This window comes from Pan troglodytes, chromosome 1, assembly GCF_028858775.2.
Source record: "Pan troglodytes isolate AG18354 chromosome 1, NHGRI_mPanTro3-v2.0_pri, whole genome shotgun sequence".
NCBI classification, from domain to species: domain Eukaryota; kingdom Metazoa; phylum Chordata; class Mammalia; order Primates; family Hominidae; genus Pan; species Pan troglodytes.
The window spans coordinates 222,023,645-222,046,523 of record NC_072398.2 but is presented as its reverse complement, the minus strand read 5'-3'; the positions used below and the strand labels follow the sequence as shown (position 1 = coordinate 222,046,523).

At 45.6% G+C, this 22,879-nt stretch overlaps 2 protein-coding genes across 8 annotated transcripts in view; one reads left to right on the top strand and one right to left on the bottom strand.

Moving 5' to 3' along the window:
* NMNAT1 (nicotinamide nucleotide adenylyltransferase 1) overlaps window positions 1-22,879 on the top strand; it is a 47,123-nt gene that overhangs the window by 2,176 nt on the left and 22,068 nt on the right. For 2 of the 7 annotated variants that reach the window (XR_010155026.1, XM_063805068.1), the window contains exon 1: window positions 13,059-13,268. The exons of 3 other annotated variants lie outside the window; for them this stretch is intronic. Coding sequence is in view for 2 of the 4 variants with exons in the window: in XM_063805068.1 (XP_063661138.1) it covers window positions 13,259-13,268 (10 nt within the window). In the remaining 2 variants the exon portion in view is untranslated. Of the gene's footprint in view, window positions 1-2,103; window positions 2,399-12,323; window positions 13,269-22,879 lie in introns of those variants that run through there. 2 more of the 7 variants (XM_054662651.2, XM_063805073.1) reach the window with 2 other exon arrangements.
* Window positions 5,484-15,889, bottom strand: LOC113391336 (uncharacterized). Its single transcript, NM_001366421.1, has 5 exons — window positions 15,816-15,889; window positions 10,737-10,831; window positions 7,249-7,379; window positions 6,141-6,207; window positions 5,484-5,560 (listed from the first exon to the last, which is right to left on the bottom strand). The coding sequence occupies exons 1-5, from the start codon at window positions 15,887-15,889 to the stop codon at window positions 5,484-5,486; spliced, it is 444 nt and encodes a 147-aa protein (NP_001353350.1).

The following is a 22,879-nucleotide window of genomic DNA, read 5'->3' as shown; positions in this document are numbered from 1 at the left end:
AATCTTAGCTACTCAGGAGGCTGAGGCATGAGAATCGCTTGAACTCAGGAGGTGAATGCTGCAGTGAGCCAAGATCGCGACGCTGCACTGCAGCCTGGGTGACAGAGCAACTCCGTCTTAAAAAAACAAAACAAAACAAAACAAAAGAAGAAAAAAATAAAAGTACCTATTAATGCAATTATCTTTCAATTTTGATTCATAAATATGTGTGGAAGTGTCAATGTTTTGGGTAAAATGGAATTCACAGTGACAGAGTCAGTGCCATACAAAACAAAACTGGAAAATATACTTTAAAAAAATTATTTGAGCTGGGTGTAGTGGCTCACACCTGTAATCCCAGGACTTTGGGAAGCCGAGATGGGCGGATCACGAGGTCAGGAGTTTGAGACCAGCCTGGCCCCCATGGTGAAACCCTGTCTCTACTAAAAATACAAAAAATTAGCTGTGCATGGTGGCGTGTGCCTGTAGTCCCAGCTACTCGGGAGGCTGAGGCAGGAGAATTGCTTGAACCCGGCAGGCGGAGGTTGCAGTGAGCCGAGATCGTGCTCGTCAGCCTGGGCTACAGGGTGAGACTCGGTCTCAAAAAAATAATAATAATAATTTGAAAAATTTGCTGAATAAACACTTGTTCACAGTGTACTTTCCCTGATTTTTTAATTTTTGTTTTTGTTTGCCCTGTCACCCAGACTGGAGTACAGTGACACGATCACGGCTCACTGCAGCCTTAATCTCTCAGGCTCAAGTGATCCTTGCACCTCAGCCTCCCTAGTAGCTGGGACTTCAGGTGCATGCCACCACATCCGGCTAGTTTTTGTATTTTTTGTCGAGATGAGGTTTTGTCATGTTGCCCAGGCTGGTTTCAAACTCCTGGGCTCAAGTAATCCTCCCACCTTGGCCCCGCAAAGTGCCGGAATTACAGGCATGAGCCACCCCACCCAGCCTTCCCCTAATTTTGATAATGATAATCCAATGTTCTGTTCTGGCATTTGTGTAGTTTTAGCGTGTGCAGTCTTCGAAGCAGTGGAGGTATTTGCCTTTTCTTCTCTGTGACTTAGTCATTCAGCAGTTCTATGCTAAGGGTTTTTTTATATGCCTTTAGGTTCTTGTTTAGAGTTAATGGATAATGAAAACATTTCTAATGCATAAGAGAAATGCATTCTGAAACAAAAATAGAATACAAGCCTTCAGACAGAAGGCAGAGGAGAAACTGGAGAAAGAGAAATAAGATGTTAGGTAGGAAACCATGGGAGACAGCACTGGGGAAAGTAACCTCCAGACTGGGAGTCACTGGGAAACCAGATAAATGCTCCTTGGCAGCTGGAGGAGTTGAGGACACTTCAGCTTGGTCTTGGGATGGGAGCCCAGAGAACGCAAGTTGCTCCAACTAGGTAGGGAAAATGCTGGGGCAGATGAAACTTGAGTGGCTAACAAGAAGTACCAGGAGCCAAAGGCTCTCTGAACACTTGGGCCTCTTTTAAATGTCTGCCTTAAATAGCTTGTACCATTGTAAGTCTTGCATAATGGGTAAGAAGAACATGAACTTTTAGAATCAAAGATGTCACTCTAGGTGTGGTTGTATTTGGAGTAAGGAAGTAATTAAGGTTAAATGAGGTCATAAGTGTGGGGCCCTGATCCGATAGGACTAGTGTCCTTATCAGAAGAGTGAATGGAGAGCTTGCCCCTTACCCTTACATACTGAAGAAAGATTATGTGAGGACTAGCAAGAAGGTGGCCATGTACAAGACAGGAACAGAGCTGCCACCAGAGACCAAATTGGCCAAAACCTTGATCTTGGGCTTCTAGTCTCCAGAATGGTGACAAAGTAAATTTCTGTTGTTTAAGTCACCCAATCTGTGGTATTTTAGTATGACAGCCCAAGCAGACAAATACACCATCTATATGCAGATATATCCAAATCTCTAGTCTGTTGTATGTCTGTACCTCTCCCCTGAACTTGGCTTTGTTCTCCATTTGCCTACTTATTGTCACCACTTGGATATCTAATAGATGTCTCAAACTTCACTTCTCTGTAAACTGAACTCCTGATAGTCCCCTCAAGCCTACTCCATAGACATCTTTCTCTTCTCTTTTTTTTGGAGACAGGGTCTTGCTGTGTCGCCCAGGCTGGAGTGCAATGGCGTGATCATGGTTCACTGCAGCCTTGAACTCCTAGACTTAGGTGATCCTCCCACCTCCGCCTCCCAAGTAGGATGTGAGGGCAACCTGGCTGTGACATCTCTCACCCCGTTGATCACCAGGGTTGATCTGGCTGATCTGGCTGGCTAGGCTGGTGTCTCCTTCCTCCCTCACTGCTCCATGTATGTCCCTCCCGAAGCTGCACACTCAAGTCGAAGAGAACGACCATCCCCAAGAGAGGAGGACTAATCTTCGGTCAAGGGTATATAAGTAGCTGCGTTCCCCTGCTAGAACCTCCAAACAAGCTCTCAAGGTCCCAGGTAGCTAGGATTACAGGCACACGCCATCATGCTTCACTATCATTCTCTTCTCAATTAAAGGTAATACTGTTCTTTTAGCTGCTTAGGCCAAAAACTTTTGGAGTCATGCTTGACTTTTCTTTCTTTCACAGCCCACATCCCATCCATTGCAAATCACATTGGCTGTATGTTCCAAATACACCCAGAATCGAGTGACATCTTCTCACTTTGCTACCACCATCAGGGCCAGGTCAGCAGCACCTGTCACCTGGATCATTGCAGTAGCCTCCCATCTTGTGTCTTCACTTGGACCCTTGCCTCTCCCTACATTCTGTTTTCAGCTTCAACTGCTAGAGAGATCCTTAAAAATATGTCAGATCATGTCACTCCTCTGCTCAAAGCCCTGCAGTGGTTGATGAGGTCTAGAGAATGTGTTGTTTCTAAATAATTTCTGTTAATCATGGTAATATAATTACTTCAAAGGAATTTCATTCTTATTGTGTGATTGCTCACGTTTCTAATTCCTAACTTAGTGCTGTGTCTGGGATGTGGAAGGTGCTCCAAAAATGTTGGTGGCGTCAAGGGATAGTGGCTATATATTAGGTAACCTCTCCAGATGAGAACAGATGAACAGTCATTTCCATGTGTTCAGGTGCTGTGCCTGTCAGAGATGCTTTGGGAGATTTTATACTGAATACGTTCTTCTTGCCCATTAGTACTGTTCTTTTTCTCAAGAAATGGAGTTGTCGGCCAGGTGAGGTGGCTCATGCCCGTAATCCCAACACTTTGGGAGGTTAAGGTGGGCGGATTGCTTGAGCCCAGGAGTTCGAGACCAGTCTGGACAATATAGTGAAACCTTATCTCTACAAAAAAATACAAAAGAGTAGCCAGGTCTGCTGGGGCATACCTGTAGTCCCAGCTACTTGGGGTGAGGGCTGAGGTGGGAGGATGGCTTGAGCCCGGGAGGTGGAGGTTGCAGTGACTGTGCCATTGTATTCCAGCCTGGGTGATAGAGCGAGACCCTGTCTCAAAATCAAGTGGTATCCAGTCCTTAATGACATTGGGACCATTTGTGAGTAACTAGTCCCTACCAAAAATACTTCAGAATTTTTTTTTTTTTTTTTTTTTTTTTTGAGACAGAGTTTTACTCTTGTTGCCTAGGCTGGAGTGCAATGGCCCCATCTCAGCTCACTGCAACCTCCGCCTCCTGGGTTCATGTGATTCTCCTGCCTCAGCCTCCTAAGTAGCTGGTACAGGCACCCGCCACCATGCCTGGCTAATTTTTTGTATTTTTAGTAGAGACGGGGTTTCACCATGTTGGCCAGGCTGGTCTCAAACTCCTGACCTCAGGTGATTCACCCACCTGGCCTCCCAAAATGCTGGGATTACAGGCGTCAGCCACTGTGTCTGGCCCAGAATTGTTAAATATACACAGAAGTAAAAAGACAAAACACGGCTGGCCACGGTGGCTCACGCCTGTAATCCCAGCACTTTGGGAGGCCGAGGCAGGTGGATCACCTGAGGTCAGGTGTTCGAGAGCAGCCTGGCCAACATAGTGAAACCCCATCTCTACTAAAAATACAAAAATTAGCCGGGCATGGTGGCAGGCACCTGTAATCCCAGCTACGTGGGAGGCTGAGGCAGAATCGCTTGAACCCGGGAGGCGGAGATTTCAGTGAGCCGAAATCACACCACTGCACTCCGGCCTGGGCAACAGACCAGGACTCTGTCTCAAAAAAAAAAAAAAAAAAGAAAGACAAAACACAATGCAGGTCACTTAGCTATTTTCTCTAGAAAACAATTAGCTGTCATGATGCAGAAGATTGTTATAATCTATAAGGGGGAGGTTGTGATTATTTTTACTCTAAAATCTTCCACTGCTTTTTTTTTTTTTTTTTGAGATGGAGTTTCACTCTGTCACCCAGGCTGGAGTGCAGTGGCGCAATCTTTGCTCACTGCAACCTCCACCTCCTGGGTTCAAGCGATTCTCCTGCCTCAGCCTCCCGAGTAGCTGGGATTATAGGTACACACCAAGAGGCCCAGCTAATTTTTGTGTGTGTATATATATATATATATATGTATGTGTATATATGTAATTTTTTTGTTTTTTTTAGTGGAGACGGAGTTTCACCATGTTGGCAAGGCTAGTCTCAAACTCCTGAGTTCAAGTGATTCGCCCACCTCAGCCTCTCAAAGTGCTGGGATTACAGGCATGAGCCACCGCGTCCGGCCCCACTACATTCTTAAAGAAGCAATAAATTGACCTTGTTTAAATACACAATCTGAATTACTGGGGTCTTTTGAAACTAAACCTTTGTTCATTACTAAGATTTCTATTTTCCTTCCTCTTTTTCAGCACTTATTTCTATAGCAGTCTCCCAGCTGATGCCACTTAACTTCATTGAACAAAAAATGAGGTTTAGAAAATCACAATAATCATTGTGAAAGTATTTGATAGGAGAACTTTATTTGGGGTGAATTGGGTTATGATGTCAGTCCTGTGATTTCAGCGGAACTGTTTCTTTTTATCCATTGTCAGTGAGTGCTCATTAATACTTAAATGCAGCTTTCTTTTTCTTTCTTTTGAGACAGAGTCTCGCTCTGTCACCCAGGCTGGAGGGCAGTGACGCAATCTCGGCTCACTACAACCTCTGCCTCCCGGGTTCAAGTGATTCTCCTGCCTCAGCTTCCCAAGTAGGTGGGATTACAGGCACCTGCAACCATGCCCGGCTAATTTTTGTATTTTTAGTAGTGACAGGGTTTTGACATGTTGGTCAGGCTGATCTCGAACTCCTGACCTCAAGTGATCCGCCCGCCTTGGCCTCCCAAAGTGTTGAGATTATAGGCATGAACCACCACGCCTGGCATAATGCAGTTTTCTACTAAATGACTGATTTTGACATGCTTCCTGTTATTGGCTCTGCTGTTCAGCTGAAATAGCAGGATAGGAGATGGTCGTGTGATGGCCGATAGGTGGCAGTGCTGCTGGGACAGGCCCAGCCTGGTAGAGACGAGTATCTCAGACAGGAAAAACAGGACCCAGATGGCTCAGACTGTTGGGTTAGCATCTGGCCTTCGACAGGTCACCCTGGCCCGCCAGATCAGCCCCAGGCCTGAGAAAAGCACTACAGGATAAAGAATAGGATCTCATTAAATGCAGTGGAAGTAACGTGAGAAGGATGGCTTTTCATATGCCATCCTAACCCTCCCCTCCCCCTGTTTTCTTTGCTTTGCTTTTCATACTTCTTAGCTTCTTGGATCTCTTGCTTTAAGAGGAACTAGGGTGTGGGCACAGTGGTTCACGGCTATAATCCCAGCACTTTGGGAGGCTGAGACGGGTGGATCAGTTGAGGTCAGGAGTTCAAGACTAGCCTGGCCAACATGGCGAAACCCCATCTCTACTAAAAATACCAAAATTATCCAGGCACAGTGGCACACACCTTTAATTCCAGCTACTGGGGAGGCTGAGGCAGGAGAATTGCTTTAATCCAGGAGGAGGAGGTTGCAGTGAGCCAAGATCACGCCACTGCACTCCAGCTTAAGCAACAAAGTGAGACTCTGTTTCAAAAAAAAAAAAAAGAGGAACTAGAGCTTAATATTCTCCTTGCAACATCACAGTCACAGTGCTGGCTGAGTAGTTACTTGCCTCGAAGGACTGGTAAGCCTTTGACAAGGATTGGTTACTTGGGAAGTTTTCTTGCTTACCTGTAGAAGTTAAGCTGCTCACCGACAGGAGCACAGACAAGTAGTAAAGTTCAGGGGTTGTTTCTTCCTACATTTGAGAGAGAAAAGGTGCTATGAGGAATACTTTGTCTTTTAATCAGAATGTGTTAAAAATGTTTTGCCACAAGGATTTAAATGAAGGTGCCAATTTAGCAAGAAATAGAAGTCTTGCTGTTTACTGTGCCAAACCCAATCCAACAGCTTCACTGTTTTTTTTTTGTTGTTGTTGTTTGTTTGTTTGTTTTGAGGCAAGATGTTGCTTTGTCATCCAGGCCAAAGTGCAGTGGTGTGAGCATGGCTCACTGGAGCCTTGACTTCCTGGGTTCACGGGATCCTCCTGCCTCAGCCTCCCAAGTAGCTGGGACTACAGGCACGTGCCACCAGGTCCAGCTAATTTTTGTAATTTTTGTAGAGATGGGGTTTCTCCACATTGCCTATGCTGGTCTTCATCTCCTGGGCTCAATCGATCTGCCTGCCTCAGCCTTCCAAAGTACTAGGATTAGAGGCGTGAGCCACTGTGCCCGGCCTGTTTCACTGTTGATTAATATCTTAACTACTTTTCGAAGCTCTAGTAAAGTAGAATTCACCTACAAAAACAAAAATCTCTTGTAGAATTTTTAAACTTTCCCCAGTGAAATGTTTTAACTGTGACATGTGCCTAATTAGGTATTCCATCTCCACATATCTCTTCTTTTGGTGTCAGTAGAAAATAAATATTGAAGACATATTATTTACAGCCAAACTTTCAGATTAAGATAAGCCTTTAGAAATTCTTTGTTTATGGCTCACGCCTGTAATCCCAACACTTTGGGAGGCCGAGGTGGGTGGATCACGAGGTCAGGAGATCCAGACCATCCTGGCTAACACGGTGAAACCCCATCTCTACTAAAAAAAAATACAAAAAATTAGCCAGGCATGGTGGCGGGCACCTGTAGTCCTAGCTACTCGGGAGGCTGAGGCGGGAGAATGGCGTGAACCTGGGAGGCGGAGCTTGCAGTGAGCACAGATTGCGCCACTGCACTCCAGCTGGGGTGACAGAGTGAGACTCTGTCTCAAAGAAAAAAAAGAAATTCATTGTTTAAAAACATACACAGTCTGTTGCCAAAACTGTTAACACCATAGTGCAGACTCCTTCACTGAAGGATCCCACACCAAATGCAGAAAACATCCACTTCAGTGCCCGTGGCAATGGCTCCATCTGAACAAACCGCACAGTAAAACCTAAAAAGACAGAGGAACAGCATCAGTTTTTAGGTTTAATCATCTCAGAAAGAAACATATTCTTTGTTTTTTTGGTTTTTTTGCTTAAGACAGAGTCTCACTCTGTCACCCAGGCTGGAGTGCAGTGGCACAATCTCAGCTCACGGTGACCTCTGCCTCCCGGGTTCAAGTGATTCTCCTGCCTCAGCCTCCCTAGTAGGTGGGATTATAGGTGTGCACCACCACTTCTGGGTAATTTTTTGTATTTTTAGTAGAGACAGGGTTTCACCATGTTGGCCAGGCTGGTCTCGAACTCCTGACCTCAGGTGATCTGCCCACCTTGGCCTCCCAAAGTGCTGGGATTATAGGCGTGAGCCACCACGCTCGGCTAGAAACATATTTGAGCCACCACGCTCGGCTAGAAACATATTCTTGAATGCAAACCTAAATGCAATTTGTTTCCTTCCCTTCCTGCTGTGGAACAGAAATGTCCAGTCTGGGCAAACTAATTTTTCCTTTGATATAGATTGTATGCATGTTTTTTTTTTTGAGACGGAGTCTTGCTCTGTCGCCCAGGTGGAAGTGCAGTGACGTGATCTTGACTCACTGCAACCTCTGCCTCCTAGGTTCAAGCAATTCTCCGGCCTCAGCCTCCCGAGTAGCTGAAACTACAGGTGCCTGCCACCACGCCTGGCTAATTTTTTTTTGTATTTTTAGTAGAGACGGGGTTTCACCGCATTATCCAGGATGGTCTCCATCTCCTGTCCTTGTGATCCACCCACCTCAGCCTCCCAAAATGGGATTACAGGTGTGAGCCACTGTGCGCGGGCTTTTTTTTTTTTTTTTTTTTTTTTTTTTGAGACGGAGTCTTGCTCTGTTGCCAGGCTGGAGTACAGTGGCGCCATCTCAGCTCACTGCATCCTCTGCCTCCCAGGCTCAAGTGATTCTCCTGCCCCAGCCTCCTGAGTAGCTGGGATTACAGGCCTGCACCACCACACCCAGCTAATTTTGTTTATTTTTTGAGACGGAGTCTCACTGTGTTGCCAGGCTAGAATGCAGTGGCATGATCTCGGCTGACTGCAACCTCTGCCTCCCGGGTTCAAGTGATTCTCCTGCCTCAGCCTCCCAAGTAGCTGGGACTACAGGCGTGTGCCACCACGCTCAGCTAATTTTTGTATTTTTAGTAGAGACAGGGTTTCACCATGTTGGCCAGGCTGGTCTCAAACTTGTGACCTCAGGTGATCCATCTGTCTTGGCCTCCCAAAGTGCTGGGATTGCAGGCATGAGCCACCACACCCGGCCCTATTTTTTCATTTTAAAAAATTCGGACGTAGTTTTTGCTGAAATCCTATATCACTCTTTTTTTTTTTTTTTTTTTTAAGACAGAGTCTTGCTCTGTTGCCCAGGCTGGAGTGCAGTGGCACGATCCTGGCTCACTGCAACCTCCGCCTCCCAGGTTCAAGCGATCCTCCTGCCACAGTCCCCATCGTAGCTGGGACTACAGGCACGTGCCATCATGCCCAGCTAATTTTTGTATTTTTAGTAGAGAAGGGGTTTTGCCATGTTGGCCAGGCTGGTCTTGAACTCCTGACCTCAGGTGATCCACCTGCCTCGGCCTCCCAAAGTGCTGGGATTACAGGCATGAGCCACCGCACCCGGCCCATACATCACTCTTAAAAGCACATTCAAAGGAAAATATAATTAAGATAGATTAGCTAAAATATTTCTTAAACTTCTCCACATTTCAGAATGTTGAGAATAGAGACCAACTCTGTGTCCTTTTTTTTTGGAGATAGGGCCTCCCTCTGTCACCCAGGCTGGAGTGCAATGACATGACTCACTGCACCCTCCACCTCCTGGGCTTTAGTGACCCTCTTACTTCAGCCTCCCAAGTAGCAGGGACTACAGGTGCATGACACCATGCCCAGCTAACTTTTTCTATTTTTTGTAGAGATGATGTCTCACCATGTTGCCCAGGCTGGTCTTGAACTCCTGACTTCACGCGATCCTCCCACCTCAGCCTCAAAGTGTTGGGGTTACAGGCATGAGCCACTGGACCCAGCCCTGTATCACTTTTTGACTTCAAGTTGCCATTGTCCTTGTTTTTCTACGCAGAATCATCTCTTGATCAATGACTATTTATTGAATGAAAAACCCAATACTTTAATATTATAACACTAAAGAATTTTATAGCAGAAGGAATTTGGGCCAGGCATGGTGGCTCATGCCTGTAATTCCAGCACTTTGGGAGTCTGAGGTGGGTGGATCACAAGGTCAGGAGATTGAGACCATCCTGGCCAACATGGTGACACCCCGTCTCTACTAAAAATACAAACATTAGGTTCGTGTGGTGGCGCGTGCCTGTAATCCCAGCTACTCAGGAGGCTGAGGCACGAGAATCGCTTGAACCCAGGACGCGGAGGTTGCAGTGAGCCGAGATCACACCACTGCTCTCCAGCCTGGCAACAGAGCAAGACTCCATCTCAAAAAAAAAAAAAAAGGAATTTATGTTTAACTTAATTTGGTTCCGTACTCAAATTATAGAACAACTAAAAGAGAGGCCAGGCACGCTGGCTCACGCCTGTAATCCCAGCACTTTGGGAGGCTGAGGCAGGTGGATCACCTGAGGTCAGGACTTTGAGACCAGCCTGACCAACATGGTGAAACCCCATCTCTAAGCTGGGCGCGGTGGCTCACGCCTGTAATCCCAGCACTTTGGAAGGCTGAGGCGGGTGGATCACCTGAGGTCAGGAGTTTGAGACCAGCCTGGCCAACATGGTGAAACCTCATCTCTACTTAAAATACAAAAAATTAGCTGGGCGTGGTGGTATGCACCTGTAATCCCAGCTACTCGGGAGGCTGAGGCAGGAGAATCGCTTGAACCCGGGAGGCGGAGGTTGCAGTGAGCTGGGATCGTGCCATTGCACTCCAGCCTGGGGACAAGAGCGAGACCTTGTCTCAAAAAAAAAAATAAAAAGAAAGAAAGAAACCCCTTCTCTACTAAAAATACAAAATTAGCTGGGTGTGGTGGCGCATGCCTGTAATTGCAGCTACTAGGGAGGCTGAGGCAGGAGAATCACTTGAACCTGGGAGGCAGAGGTTGCAGTGAGCCGAGATTGCACCATTGCCCTCCAGCCTGGGCAAAAAGAGTGAAACTCCATCTCAAAAAACAAAAGCAAAAACAACTAAAAGAGATACTTAGGAAGTTTTTAAAGATTCCCTTCACCTGAATTTTAGATGTGAGTTGTTTTTTTAATTTTAGTCTATGAGTTCCTGAAGAGCAGAGAGCTCTGTCCTACCAATTTTTGTTCTAGCAGTGTCTGGCTACTATTTGTAGTAGATACTTAATAAATGCTTGATGGATAACTACACACTTACCAATTGTGAAGAAGGTAAAGATGGTATTACTAACCAGGTTGTACAGGAGAGATTGGCTGCAATATTGGGAAGATCTGGGCCTAAAAGTCAATAAACTGGGTGATACATTCATTTATTACTTATTACAGGAAATCTATGGTATAAGCGTAACACCAGAAGGCACTAATCCTTGAACTCTAATTCTTATTCTGGCACTGGGTTCATCTTGGCTGTAGGCAACTCACTTCTCTTGAGAACCTTGGTTCCTTTACCATGACTGTAAATAAATGCTACAAAATAGTCCATAAATAATAGTAAGAGTTATTAGTGTCATCACTGGTAAATAAATAACGTTTACCATGTTTCTTTCTTTTCTTTTTTTTTTTTTTTTTGAGACAGAGTTTTACTTTGTCACCCAGGCTGGAGTGCAGTGGTGCGATCTCTGCTCACTGCAACCTCTTCCTCCCAGGTTCAGGCAATTCTTGTGCCTCTGCCTTCCCAGTAGCTGGGATTACAGGCACGTGCCACCACACCCGGCTAGCTTTTGTATTTTTTGGTAGAGATGGGGTTTCATCATGTTGGCCATGCTGATCTCGAACCCCTGACCTCAAGTGATTGGTCTACCTTTTTTTTTTTTTTTTTTTTTTTTTTTTTTTTTTTTGAGACAGAGTCTTGTTCTGTCACTGAAGCTGGAGTGCAGTTGTATGATCTCAGCTCACTGCAACCTCCACCTCCTGGGTTCAAGCGATTCTCATGCCTCAGCTTCCTGAGTAGCTAGGATTACAGGCGTGTGCCACCACACCTGGCTAATATTTTGCATTTTTAGTAGAGATGGGGTTTCATCATGTTGTCCAAGCTGGTCTCGAACTCCTGACCTCAGGTGATTCGCCCACCTTGGCCTCCCAAAGTGCATGGATTACAGGCATGAGCCACTGATCCTGGCCTTGTTTACCTTTTTTTTTTTTTTTTTTTTTTGAGACAGAGTCTCGCTCTGTCACCCAGGCTGGAATGTAATGATGTGATCTTGGCTCACTGCAACCTCCACCTCCGAGGTTCAAGCGATTCTCCTGCCTCAGCCTCCTCAGTATCTAGGATTACAGGCACATGCCACCATGCCTGGATAATTTTTGTATTTTAAGTTGAGATGGGGTTTCACCATGTTGGTCATGCTGGTCTCAAACTCCTGATCTTGTGATCCACCCGCCTCGGCCTCCCAAAATGCTAAGATTACAGGCATGAGCCATTGCATCTGGCCTTTTTATTTTTATTTTTGAGGTGGAGTTTCACTCTTGTCACCCAGGCTGGAGTTCAATGGTGGGATATCAACTCACTGCAACCTCTGCCTCCCAGGTTCAAGCAATTCCCCTGCCTCAGCCTCCTGAGTAGCTGGGATTACAGGAATGTACCAGCATGTCAGGCTAATTTTGTATTTTTAGTACAGACAGGGTTTCTCCATGTTGGTCAGGCTGGTCTCAAACTCCCAACCTCAGGTGATCCGCCCACCTCAGCCTCCCAAAGTGCTGGGATTACAGGTGTGAGCCACCGTGCCCAGTCTTGTTTACCTTTTTTTTTTTGAGACGCAGTCTCACTCTGTTTCTTGCAGTGCCTCGATCTTGGCTCACTGTAACCTCCACCTCCCGGGTTCAAGCAATTCTCCTTCCTGAGCCTCCCGAGTAGCTGGGATTACAGGCATGCGCCACCACGCGAGAGTGGGCTTCACCATGTTGGCCAGGCTGGTCTCGAACTATTGACCTCGTGATCCACGCCTCGGCTTGCCAAAGTGCTGGGATTACAGGTGTGAGCCACTGTGCCCAGCCCTTGTTTACCAGTTTTTAAATTCACGTTAATTTGCGATTTTGGTGAAAAACTATTTCATGGGAATTCTGACTTCTAGTAAGGAAAAATGACTTATTTTACACAGACTTTCTGTAATAGAAGCTGGTGAGTTTGAGTTCGGCTAATTACAAGGAGTGTTGCAGCTTCCTGTCACTCCCCCTCGCTTAAGTAGATTCTCAGTTTTCAGATTTTTTTTTAGAATTAAAGTTATTAACAGACTGTTTCCGCTAAGAATAATTTCGAAGACAGAATCTGAAAGAACATATTAAGTAATAATCAGGTCGGGCGTGCCTGTCACCCTCAGCCCTGCAGACATAAGCTAACGCTAGACCGTTGGGACTGGTCTCCAGGGAATCTGTAAGTTGAGACTTTGGTCCCCTCATTGTCTCCTATTTAATGGCTTTCTATACCAGAAGAAGTAAGTGTGGATTAAAAGTTAAGCTCAGTTTACCCACAGCTATCTTCACTATATTGAGATTTTTGGCTTTTCAAAGAAGTGAAGTAGGTGATTGCCCTTGATAATAGGGGCAGAAAAAATGGGTCAGGCTGCAATTAAACACGTAACAGAAATCCCAGAGAGCACCCAAGCCATGTCCACAGGTGAGAAATGCATGTTGAGCTGCCAAGTATAAGAACCTACCTTAGCAGAACATAGAACTGGAGAACCAGGGTGGTAATTCCAACCAAGAACGCTGTCACCCGGCTGCATGCGACACAGTGAGTTACATTTTACATTACTCGTTTAGTGATGAAATAGCTTCCAGAAACCAAATTCAGGTTCTGTTTGGTGATAATGTTACATTTAACTACAGAGATAGTTTTAAACATAATGATATTTTGTATTTTTAGTAGAGATGGTGTTTCTGATTGAATTGAGATCCATTGCATTCTAATAAAATTCTATCTAATAATACTTCAATAAGAATATTAAAATAGCTACTACTTATTGTTCTCCCATTATTTAGCAGGCTTTGTTGATACTGATTTTTTGTTTTGTTTTGTTTTGTTTTTTTTGAGACGGAGTCTTGCTCTGTCACCCAGGCTGGAGTCCAATGGTGCGATCTCGGCTCACTGCAACCTCTGCCTCCTGGGTTCAAGCAATTCTCCTGCCTCAGCCTCCTGAGTATCTGGGACTACAGAAGCACACCACCATGCCCGACTAATTTTTGTATTTTTAGTAGAGATGGGGTTTCACCATGCTGATCAGGTTGGTCTTGAACTCCTGACCTCGTGATCCGCCCGCCTCTGTCTCCCAGAGTACTGGGATTAGAGGTGTGAGCCACTGCTCCCAGCCTGTTGATACTGATCTTTAGGGAATCTTTAGAACCTTGGTTCCTTTATCATGACTGTAAATTAATGTAAAACAACCTGCAAGTAATACTAAGTTATCAGTATTCATAATTGGTAGACAAATGTGTCAAACATTTTACATGCATTATCTAATTTAATATGCACAAAATCCTATGACATAGGACTGTGGTTCTCCATTTTTTTAAATGAGGAAACAGACTGTTAACTGACAAACTGAGAGTTAATCTACCTACCACAACTTGCACAAGCAAATGAAAATTGTTACCGCTCAAAGCATTTTTGAAATTCTTTTGAGATTACGTGTACGTAGTTTCCATGGCATGTAAGAAAATCTTGGTCGGGCACAGTGGCTTAAGCCTGTAATCCCAGCACTTTGGGAAGCCGAGGCAGGTGGATCACCTGAGATCGGGAGTTTGAGACCAGCCTGGCCAGCATACTGAAACCCCATCTCTACTAAAAATACAAAAATTAGCTGGGTGTGGTGGCGGCCGCCTGTAATCCCAGCTACTCGGGAGGCTGAAGCAGAAGAATCGCTTGAACCCGGGAGGCAGAGGTTGCAGTGAGCTGAGATCGTGCCATTGCACTACAGCCAGGGGACAAGAGTGAAACTCCATCTCGGAAAAAAAAAAAAAAAAAAAAGAGGCCGGGTGCGGTGACTCACGCCTATAATCCTAGCACTTTGGGAGGCCAAAGTAGGCAGATCATGAGGTCAGGAGTTCAAGACCAGCATGACCAATATGGTGAAACCCCATCTCTACTAAAAATACAAAAATTAGCTGGGCGTGGTGGCATGCGCCTGTAATCCCAGCTACTCAGGAGGCTGAGGCAGGAGAATGGCTTGAACCTGGGAGGTGGAGGTTGCAGTGAGCCAATATTGCACGCCACTGCACTCCAGCCTGGCGACAACGAGACTCTGTCCCCCCACCAAAAAAAAAAAAGAAAGAAAATCTCACCATTAACTAATCATTCTAACTCCCTTCTTCACTGTAAACTATTACATTCACCTTGATTATTTTATTAATTGGGTTTAGCACTGAATAACTTTAGGGGATTCACAGAAATCAAATATACCCTCCAAAGACAGATTTATCCCCAGTGAAGATACTCAAAAGATATGCAATTTCAAAATATACCCCCAAGAGTATTTAATGGCAGCATTGTTGGAACAAGAACATAGCTACATGCTTAAAGTTATTGTTTTGAAAGGAATAGCACCCTTTTAGAGGTGTAAATCCTGAGAGGTGGTGAGGTCAGCCACGTTACTTAACTCTTAGCCAACACAGGTTTAATACTGAGCATCCTGAAATATGCGATAGGGAAAGCCAAACAGAATTACTATTGTTTTCGAAAAGTTGATTTTTAAAAAACTGACTTTTTAGCCAGGAGTGGTGGCGTGTGCTTGTAGTACTAGCTACTTGGCAGGCTGAGGTGGGAGGATCTCTTGAGCCTGGGATTTGAAGGCTGCAGTGAGCAATGATTGTGCCACTGTACTGCAGCCTAGGCAACAGAGCGATACCCTATCTCTAAAAAAAACAAAAACAAAAACAAAAAAACCCTGGCTTAATGTTATGTTAATATTTACATCTCAGTGTTTTTAAAACATAAAGATCAGTTATTTTGGCCAGGTGTGGTGGCTCATGCCTCTAATCCCAGCACCATGGGAGGCCAAGGTGGGAGGATCACTTGAGGCCAGGAGTTTGACACCAGCCTGGGCAACACAGCGAGACCCCATCTCTACCAATAATAATAATAATAATAAAGATCAGTAACTACCCAGGCCAAAACGCAGTGGCTCAATTTCAGCCTCCCGAGTGGCTGGGACTACAGCCACGTGCCACTGTACCCAGCCCAAGATTAGTAATTTTAAAATTAAAAGTAAATTTTAAGCCTCAAGACTGCCAGAGAAAGAAATGAACTCCTTATTGTCACAGTGAGCTGGGGAGGGACACTTACAGCCTGAGCTGGTGAGTTCTCAGCAGCCAGCAGTGCAAGCGATAGGCCGTGTGGGCCAAACAAAAGTGAATCATGGTGACACTGGGCCCAGAGCACCTGGAGCAAGACAAGGAGGACCCAGGGCAGTCCCGTTAGAGTTTCCAAACTGCTGCACCCATTCATCCATCGGCCACAGCGCCCCCATACGCATGCGCATGTGCCCTGCAATGATATGGAGGAAGTACCCTTCAGGAAAGGGACAGACCCTCGTTCTTTAAAACCACTTTTGGCAGCAACAGGAGCTCACTGTAACCTTAACTCTTGTGTGGCTCTGAAGGTTTAGAGTCTGGTGTGAGCTCGAGTTGGCTTTGTTAACAGTTAGTGGAACTGTGAGCTGGATATTTGAGACAAGTTATAGATGTAACAAGGGAGAAAGACAGCTTCCTTTATGCTGAGAGATCAGCTTCCTCCAGCCCCTCCACATCCCTTGGGCATCACCTGGAAACCTAAGCTCATCCCCAAGTGTAGGGCTAAAAGCTGTTTGTTCCATCCTTCCCTGAAGTCTGCTTCAGAACTGCAGCAGCTCCCTTGAGGACCCACACCTCTTGAACTCAGCCTTACCCTTCTTCCATCTCTCTCGGGAATAGTAACTGAAACCTGAGATGGGCGGGGTTGTCTGACGCCAGCTGTCTGTCTGGTGCCAGCTGAACCCAGCCCCTCCACCAGTCTTTGAGAGCATGCTCAGTGGCTGGTGGATACCCTGATTTCTCTGTAGGCCTCAGGGTACTATGGGCATGTCGCGTTCATCACCCCCTCCCATAATACCACTGGTAGTTTTTATGGGTATCGAGGGCCTGGGGTAGGGATAAAGGGTATGGGTACAAGCCCCAGGTGAATCATGGTATGATACTTTTGATGGTAACTGAAAGGTAAGACATTTAAATCATTCTTAGTGATGAACTCATTTTTTTCTAATGCCCTAGTGACTACTACTGAACCTTCTCCGTTATTCCCTAAGAACAGTTAGCAGTGTCCCTGTGATCCCACCACTGTGCCTTCTTTCGAGAAGGCCCCAAGTATATATATATATTTTGAGACAGAGTTTTGCTCTTGTTGCCCAGGTTGGAGTGCAATGGCATGATCTCGGCTCGCCGCAACCTCCACCTCCAAGGTTCAAGCAATTCTGCCTCAGCCTCCCAAGTAGCTGGGATTATGGGCATGTGCCACCATACCTGGCTAATTTTGTATTTTTAGTAGAGACAGGGTTTCTCCATGTTGGTCAGGCTAGTCTCGAACTCCCAACCACAGGTGACCAACCTGCCTCGCCCTCCCAAAATGCTGGGATTACAGGCATGACCTACCGTGCCCGGACCCCAAGTATCTTTCTTACTTCCATTTCCACTGACTATTTGTGGCTGCTTTTCCTATCTTGTTTCATCCCGTGCAGTGAATTCCAAATCATCACTGTCATCAGTAACATCACTTTCCTCAAAAATAACAGCTGCCGCCGGGCACGGTGGCTCACGCCTATAATCCCAGCACTTTTGGAGGCTGAGGCAGGCGGATCACGAGGTCAGGAGATTGAGACCATCCTGGCTAACATGGTGAAACCCCGTCTCTACTAAAAATACAAAAAATTAGCCAGGCGTAGTGGTGGGCGCCTGCAGTCCCAGCTACTTGGGAGGTTGAGGCAGGAGAATGGCGTAAACCCGGGAGGCGGAGCTTGCAGTGAGCCAAGATCGCGCCACTGCACTCCAGCCTGGGCGACAGAGCGAGACTCCGTCTGAAAAAAAAAAAAAAAAATAACAGCTACCATTCATTTTAACCCTGTGCCAGGCAATATGCTAAGCCCCTTGCCATGTGTTATCCTCAGAATTAATCCTCAAAGTAACTGAGATTGGCCTTCTCATTATCTCCATTTTACAGATAACCTAAAAACAGAGTTAAGAGATCAAATCAAGATCACACAACCAAATAAGGGTTTTTTTTTTTTTTTTGAGACGGAGTCTTGCTCTGTAGCCCAGGCTGGAGTGCAGTGGCGCGATCTCGGCTCACTGCAAGCTCCGCCTCCCGGGTTCACGCCATTCTCCCGCCTCAGCCTCCCGAGTAGCTGGGACTACAGGTGCCTGCCAACACACCCGGCTAATTTTTTGTATTTTTAGTAGAGACAGAGTTTCACCGTTTTAGCCAGGATGGTCTCGATCTCCTGACCTCGTGATCCGCCCGTCTCGGCCTCCCAAAGTGCTGGGATTACAGGTGTGAGCCACCGTGCCCGGCCCCAAATAAGGGTTTTTAACACCCATGTCATATTATTTTGAGAACCCTGTTATCACTCCTTTGCTCAGAAACCTTCAAAGGTTCCCATTGTCCAAGGGGTTAAAGTTTATATTTCTCAACTCCTTAGCTATGAGAGGGTTCAATTCCAATCTACACTGTTCCAGTTTATCTCCCATTTTTCTTCTTGGTGAGAGAGCTTAAGAGTCAGGAAACCTAAATTCTAGTCCTGATGTGCCATTCACTAGCTTTGTCCACTGACGGCATAAAATCTGAACAAAAGCAAGTTGGTCAGCCTAGCAGTTATGTCTGACTACTATTGGGCTACAAATGAACAGTCTTGACACAGGTGTTTTGAGTATTGCCAAGTCTTAGACGTACACAGTGAGGCATTGCATAGCCTTAATTTCCAGATTTATTTTTAACCCACTATTTCTTTTTTTTTTTTTTCCAAGATGGAGTCTTGCTGTGTCCCCCAGTCTGGAGTGCAGTGGCACGATCTAGGCTCACTGCAACCTCCATCTCCCGGGTTCAAACAATTATCCTGCCTCAGCCTCCCGAGTACCTGGGATTACAGGTGCACACCACCACGCCCAGCTAATTTTTGTATTTTTTAGTAGAGACGGTTTCACCATGTTGGCCAGGCTGGTCTCGAACTTCTGACCTCGTGATCCGCCCACCTCGGCCTCCCAAAGTGCTGGGATTACAGGCGTGAGCCACCGCATCTGGCCCCCATTATTTCTTTTTTGAGATGTTTGTAATAGTGAAAAATTAGAAAAACCTAAATATCCAAAGGTCGAAGATTAACTGGAAAAACTGAATAACTATAGATTACCATTTGGAACATGCTAATTGCTTTTGGCCAAGTTATTTTTTTGTGGTGAGAATCAAATGACAATGTGTATGAATTTTATTTTATTTTATTTTATTTTTGAGACAGAGTCTCACCCTGTCACTCAGGCTGGAGTGCTGAGGCGTGATCTCAGCTCACTGCAACCTCTGCCTCCTGGGTTCAAGTAATTCTTGTGCCTCAGCCTCCCAAGTAGCTGGGATTACAGGCACCAGCCACCACACCTGGCTAATTTTTATACTTTTGGTAGGGATGGGATTTCACCATGTTGGCCAGGCTGGTCTCAAACTCCTGGCCTCAAGTGACCCACCTACCTCGGCCTCCCAAAGTGCAGGGATTACAGGTGTGAGCTACCACACCAGGCCGAAAGTATTTTTATAAAGCCAGGTGTGGTGGTTCACACCTGTAATCCCAGCACTTTGAGAAGTGTAGGTGGGAGGATCACTTGAGCCCTTGGTCTTGAAATCCTGGGCTCAAGCAATCCTCCCACCTCCACTTCCCAAAGTGGGAAGCAAAGCCTGGGCAACAAAATGAGACTCCTTCTCTACAAAAAAATAGAAAGATAAGCTGGGTGTGGTGATGTGTGCCTGCAGTCCCAGCTACACGAGAAGCTGAGGCAGGAGGATCCTTGAGCCCAGGAGGTCGTGGCTGCAGTGAGCCATGTTCAAGCTAAACCTCCCAGCTTTCCCAGCCTGGGTGACAGAACAAGACCCTGTCTCAAAAAGAAAAAATAAAAGTATTCTATACTTTTGTTTTTGTAAACCAAAAGTAGCATATAACTGTTGATGTGTTTATTGTCATTTGCTATATTTCTATGTTAATTATAAAAATGCTTCAAGCGGCCAGGCACGGTGGCTCATGCCTCTAATTCCAGCATTTTGGGAAGCCGAGGCAGGCGGATCATGAGGTCAGGAGATCAAGACCATCCTGGGCTAACACGGTGAAACCCCATCTCTACTAAAAATACAAAAAATTGGCCAGCATGGTGATGCGCGCCTGTAGTCCCAGCTACTCGGGAGGCTGAGGCAGGAGAATCACTTGAGCCGGGGAGGTAGAGGTTGCAGTGAGCCAAGATTGTGCCACTGCACTCCAACCTGGGTGACAAAAAAAAAAAAAAAAAAAAAAAAGCTTCAAGCTCTACAAAAAATTCCCCAAAGTTTTGAAAATACTTTGAGCAAGATTATGTCACTGGAATTATATTTATAAGATCTCAGGGCCAGGTGTGGTGGCTCACGCCTGTAATTCCAGCACTTTGGGAGGCCGAGGCGGGTGGATCACCAGGTCAAGAGATCAAGACCATCCTGGCGAACATGGTGAAACCCTGTCTCTACTAAAAATACAAAAATTAGCTGGGTGTGGTGGCGTGCGCCTGTAGTCCCAGATACTCAGGAGGCTGAGGCAGGAGAATCGCTTGAACCCAGGAGGCGGAGGTTGCAGTGAGCTGAGATTGTGCCACTGCACTCCAGCTTGGTGACAGAGCGAGACTCCATCTCAAAAAAAAAAAAAAAAAGAAAAAAGATCTCAGAATGATTATTTTTAAGACATTCTTTGGATATATAAGAATATTTATTACTTTTTAATTTTTATATTATTGTTGTTATTTTGAGACAGAGTCTCGCTCTGTCACCCAGGCTGGAGTGCAGTGGTGCAGTCTCGGCTCACTGCAACCCCTGCCTGCCAGGTTCAAGTGATTCTCCTGCCTCAGCCTCCCAAGTACCTGGGATTACATGTGTGCGCCACCACACTCGCTAATTTTTGTATTTTTGGTAGAGATGGGGTTTCACCATGTTGGCCAAGCTGGTCTTGAACTCCTGACCTCAAGCGATCTCTCTGCTTTGACCTCCCAAAGTGCTGGGATTACAGGTGTGATCAACCGCACCTGGCCAAGAATATTTATTTTGAAGTCCAAGCACAGTAGCTCATGCCTGTAATCCCTTTGAGAGGCTGAGGCAGGAGGCCAGGAATCTGAGACCCACCTTGACAACATAGTGAGACCCTGTCTCTGCAAAAGATTTTAAAAATATAGCCAGGTGTGGTGGCATGTGCTTGTGGTCCCAGCTACTTGGAGGCTGAGGCAGGAAGATCATTTGAGCCTAGGAGGCAGAGGCTGCAGTGACCTGTGATCATGCCACTGGACTCCAGCCTGGGCAACACACCGAGATCCTTTCTCAAAAAAAAAATTTTATTCAGAAGTATTTGGCTGGGCACGGTGGCTCACGCCTGTAATCTCAACACTTCGGGAGGCTGAAGCAGTCAGATCACTTGAGGTTAGGAGTTTGAGACCAGCCTGGCCAACATGGTGAAACCCCGTCTCTACCAAAAATACAAAAATTAGCCAGGCATGGTGGGGCATGCCTGTAGTCCCAGCTACTTGGGAGGCTGAGGCAGGAGAATCACTGTAACCTGGGAGGCAGAGGCTGCAGTGAGCTGAGATCGTGCAACTGCACTCCACCATGGGCAACAGAGGGAGACTCCATCTCAAAACAAAAAGAAATTATTTATAAATATTATTGACCGGACGCGATGGCTCACGCCTGTAATCCCAACACTGTGGGAGGCTGAGGCAGGCAGATCACCTGAGGTCAGGAGTTCAAGACCAGCCTAGCCAACATGGTGAAACCCCATCTCTACTAAAAATACAAAAATTAGCTGGGCATGGTGGCAGGCACCTGTATTCTTAGCTACTCAGGAGGCTGAGGCAGGAGAATCGCTTGAACCCAGGAGATGGAAATTGCAGTGAGCCAAGATTTTGCCACTGCACTCCAGCCTGAGCAGCAGAGTGAGACTTAGTCTCAAATATAAAAGTATGTATATATAATTATATACAAATATTTATTTGAAAACCTTTACAATAGCAAAGTTATTTTTTTAACTTGTTGAAAACTAGTAGGCAGCATTTAAAAGGTTCTGTACAATGAATGAAAAAGATACTGTCATCACTGGGCATTCCAGAGGACTAGGGGTAAGATAATATACTACACATCTTCTAGAAAGTAAAAGCAGGTTACATATAAAGGAACAAGGATTAGAATGACCTCAGACTTTCAACAGCAATGTTGAATGCCAGCAAACAATGAAGAAGTGCCTTTATAATCTTAAAAGAATAATTTCAAAAATTATTTGGGCTGGGCACAGTGGCTCGAGCCTGTAATCCCAACACTTTAAAAGGCCATGGCGGGCAGATCACCTGAGGTCAGGAGTTCAAGACCAACCTGGCCAAAGTGGTGAAACCCTGTGTCTACTAAAAATACAAAAATCAGCTGGGCATGTTGGCAGGCATCTATAATCCCAGCTACTCAGGAGGGTGAGGCAGGAGAATTGCTTAAACCTGGGAGGCAGAGGTTGCAGTGAGCCAAGATCTTTCCACTGCACTCCAGCCTGGGCGACAGAGTGAAACTAAGTCCCCCCGGCTCCCCGCAAAAAAAAATTATTTGAAATTATTGAGTTGAAAAGAATTTTCTCAAGCCATTAATAATTGAAGGAAGAATAACAACATCGTCGAACTTACTTGATCTCCCATGCGCCTATCAAACTTACTTGATCTCCCACAAATCCTACTGGAGCATATTCTCAAGTAGTTTCATGATAAAGGGTGTATGAGAGATCAACCCTTTATCATGAAACACTTGAGGATACGCTCCAGAAAAATTAGAAAGCAAAGCGAGAAATAAATAGGGGATCTAACCCAGGAAAGAGATGAAGAAGTTTTCAGAATAATAGCATCACAAATAGAGATTTTTCATCTGGATAAGAGGAGGAGAGTTCCAGGAAGAAAATCCTCTGGGAAAAAAACAGATTGAATAGAATAGCAATTGTAAATTAAACCATTTGAAATTGATGTTTTGTTGATTAAAAAAAAAAATTGCTTGCTGAGCACAGTGGCTCATACCTGTAAGCCCAGCACTTTGGAATTGGCCAAAGTGGACAGGTTCGCTTCGAGATTCTGAGCCCAGGAGTTTGA

Coding starts and splice junctions, on each gene's coding strand:
- LOC113391336 (NM_001366421.1), bottom strand. CDS start 15,889: ATGATTCACTTTTGTTTGGCCCACACGGCCTATCGCTTGCACTGCTGG. Junction 7,380..10,736: donor CTTTACCTTCTTCACAATTG/GTAAGTGTGTAG, acceptor CTGTCTTTTTAG/GTTTTACTGTGCGGTTTGTT. Junction 5,561..6,140: donor GAGCAGCTTAACTTCTACAG/GTAAGCAAGAAA, acceptor TTTATCCTGTAG/TGCTTTTCTCAGGCCTGGGG.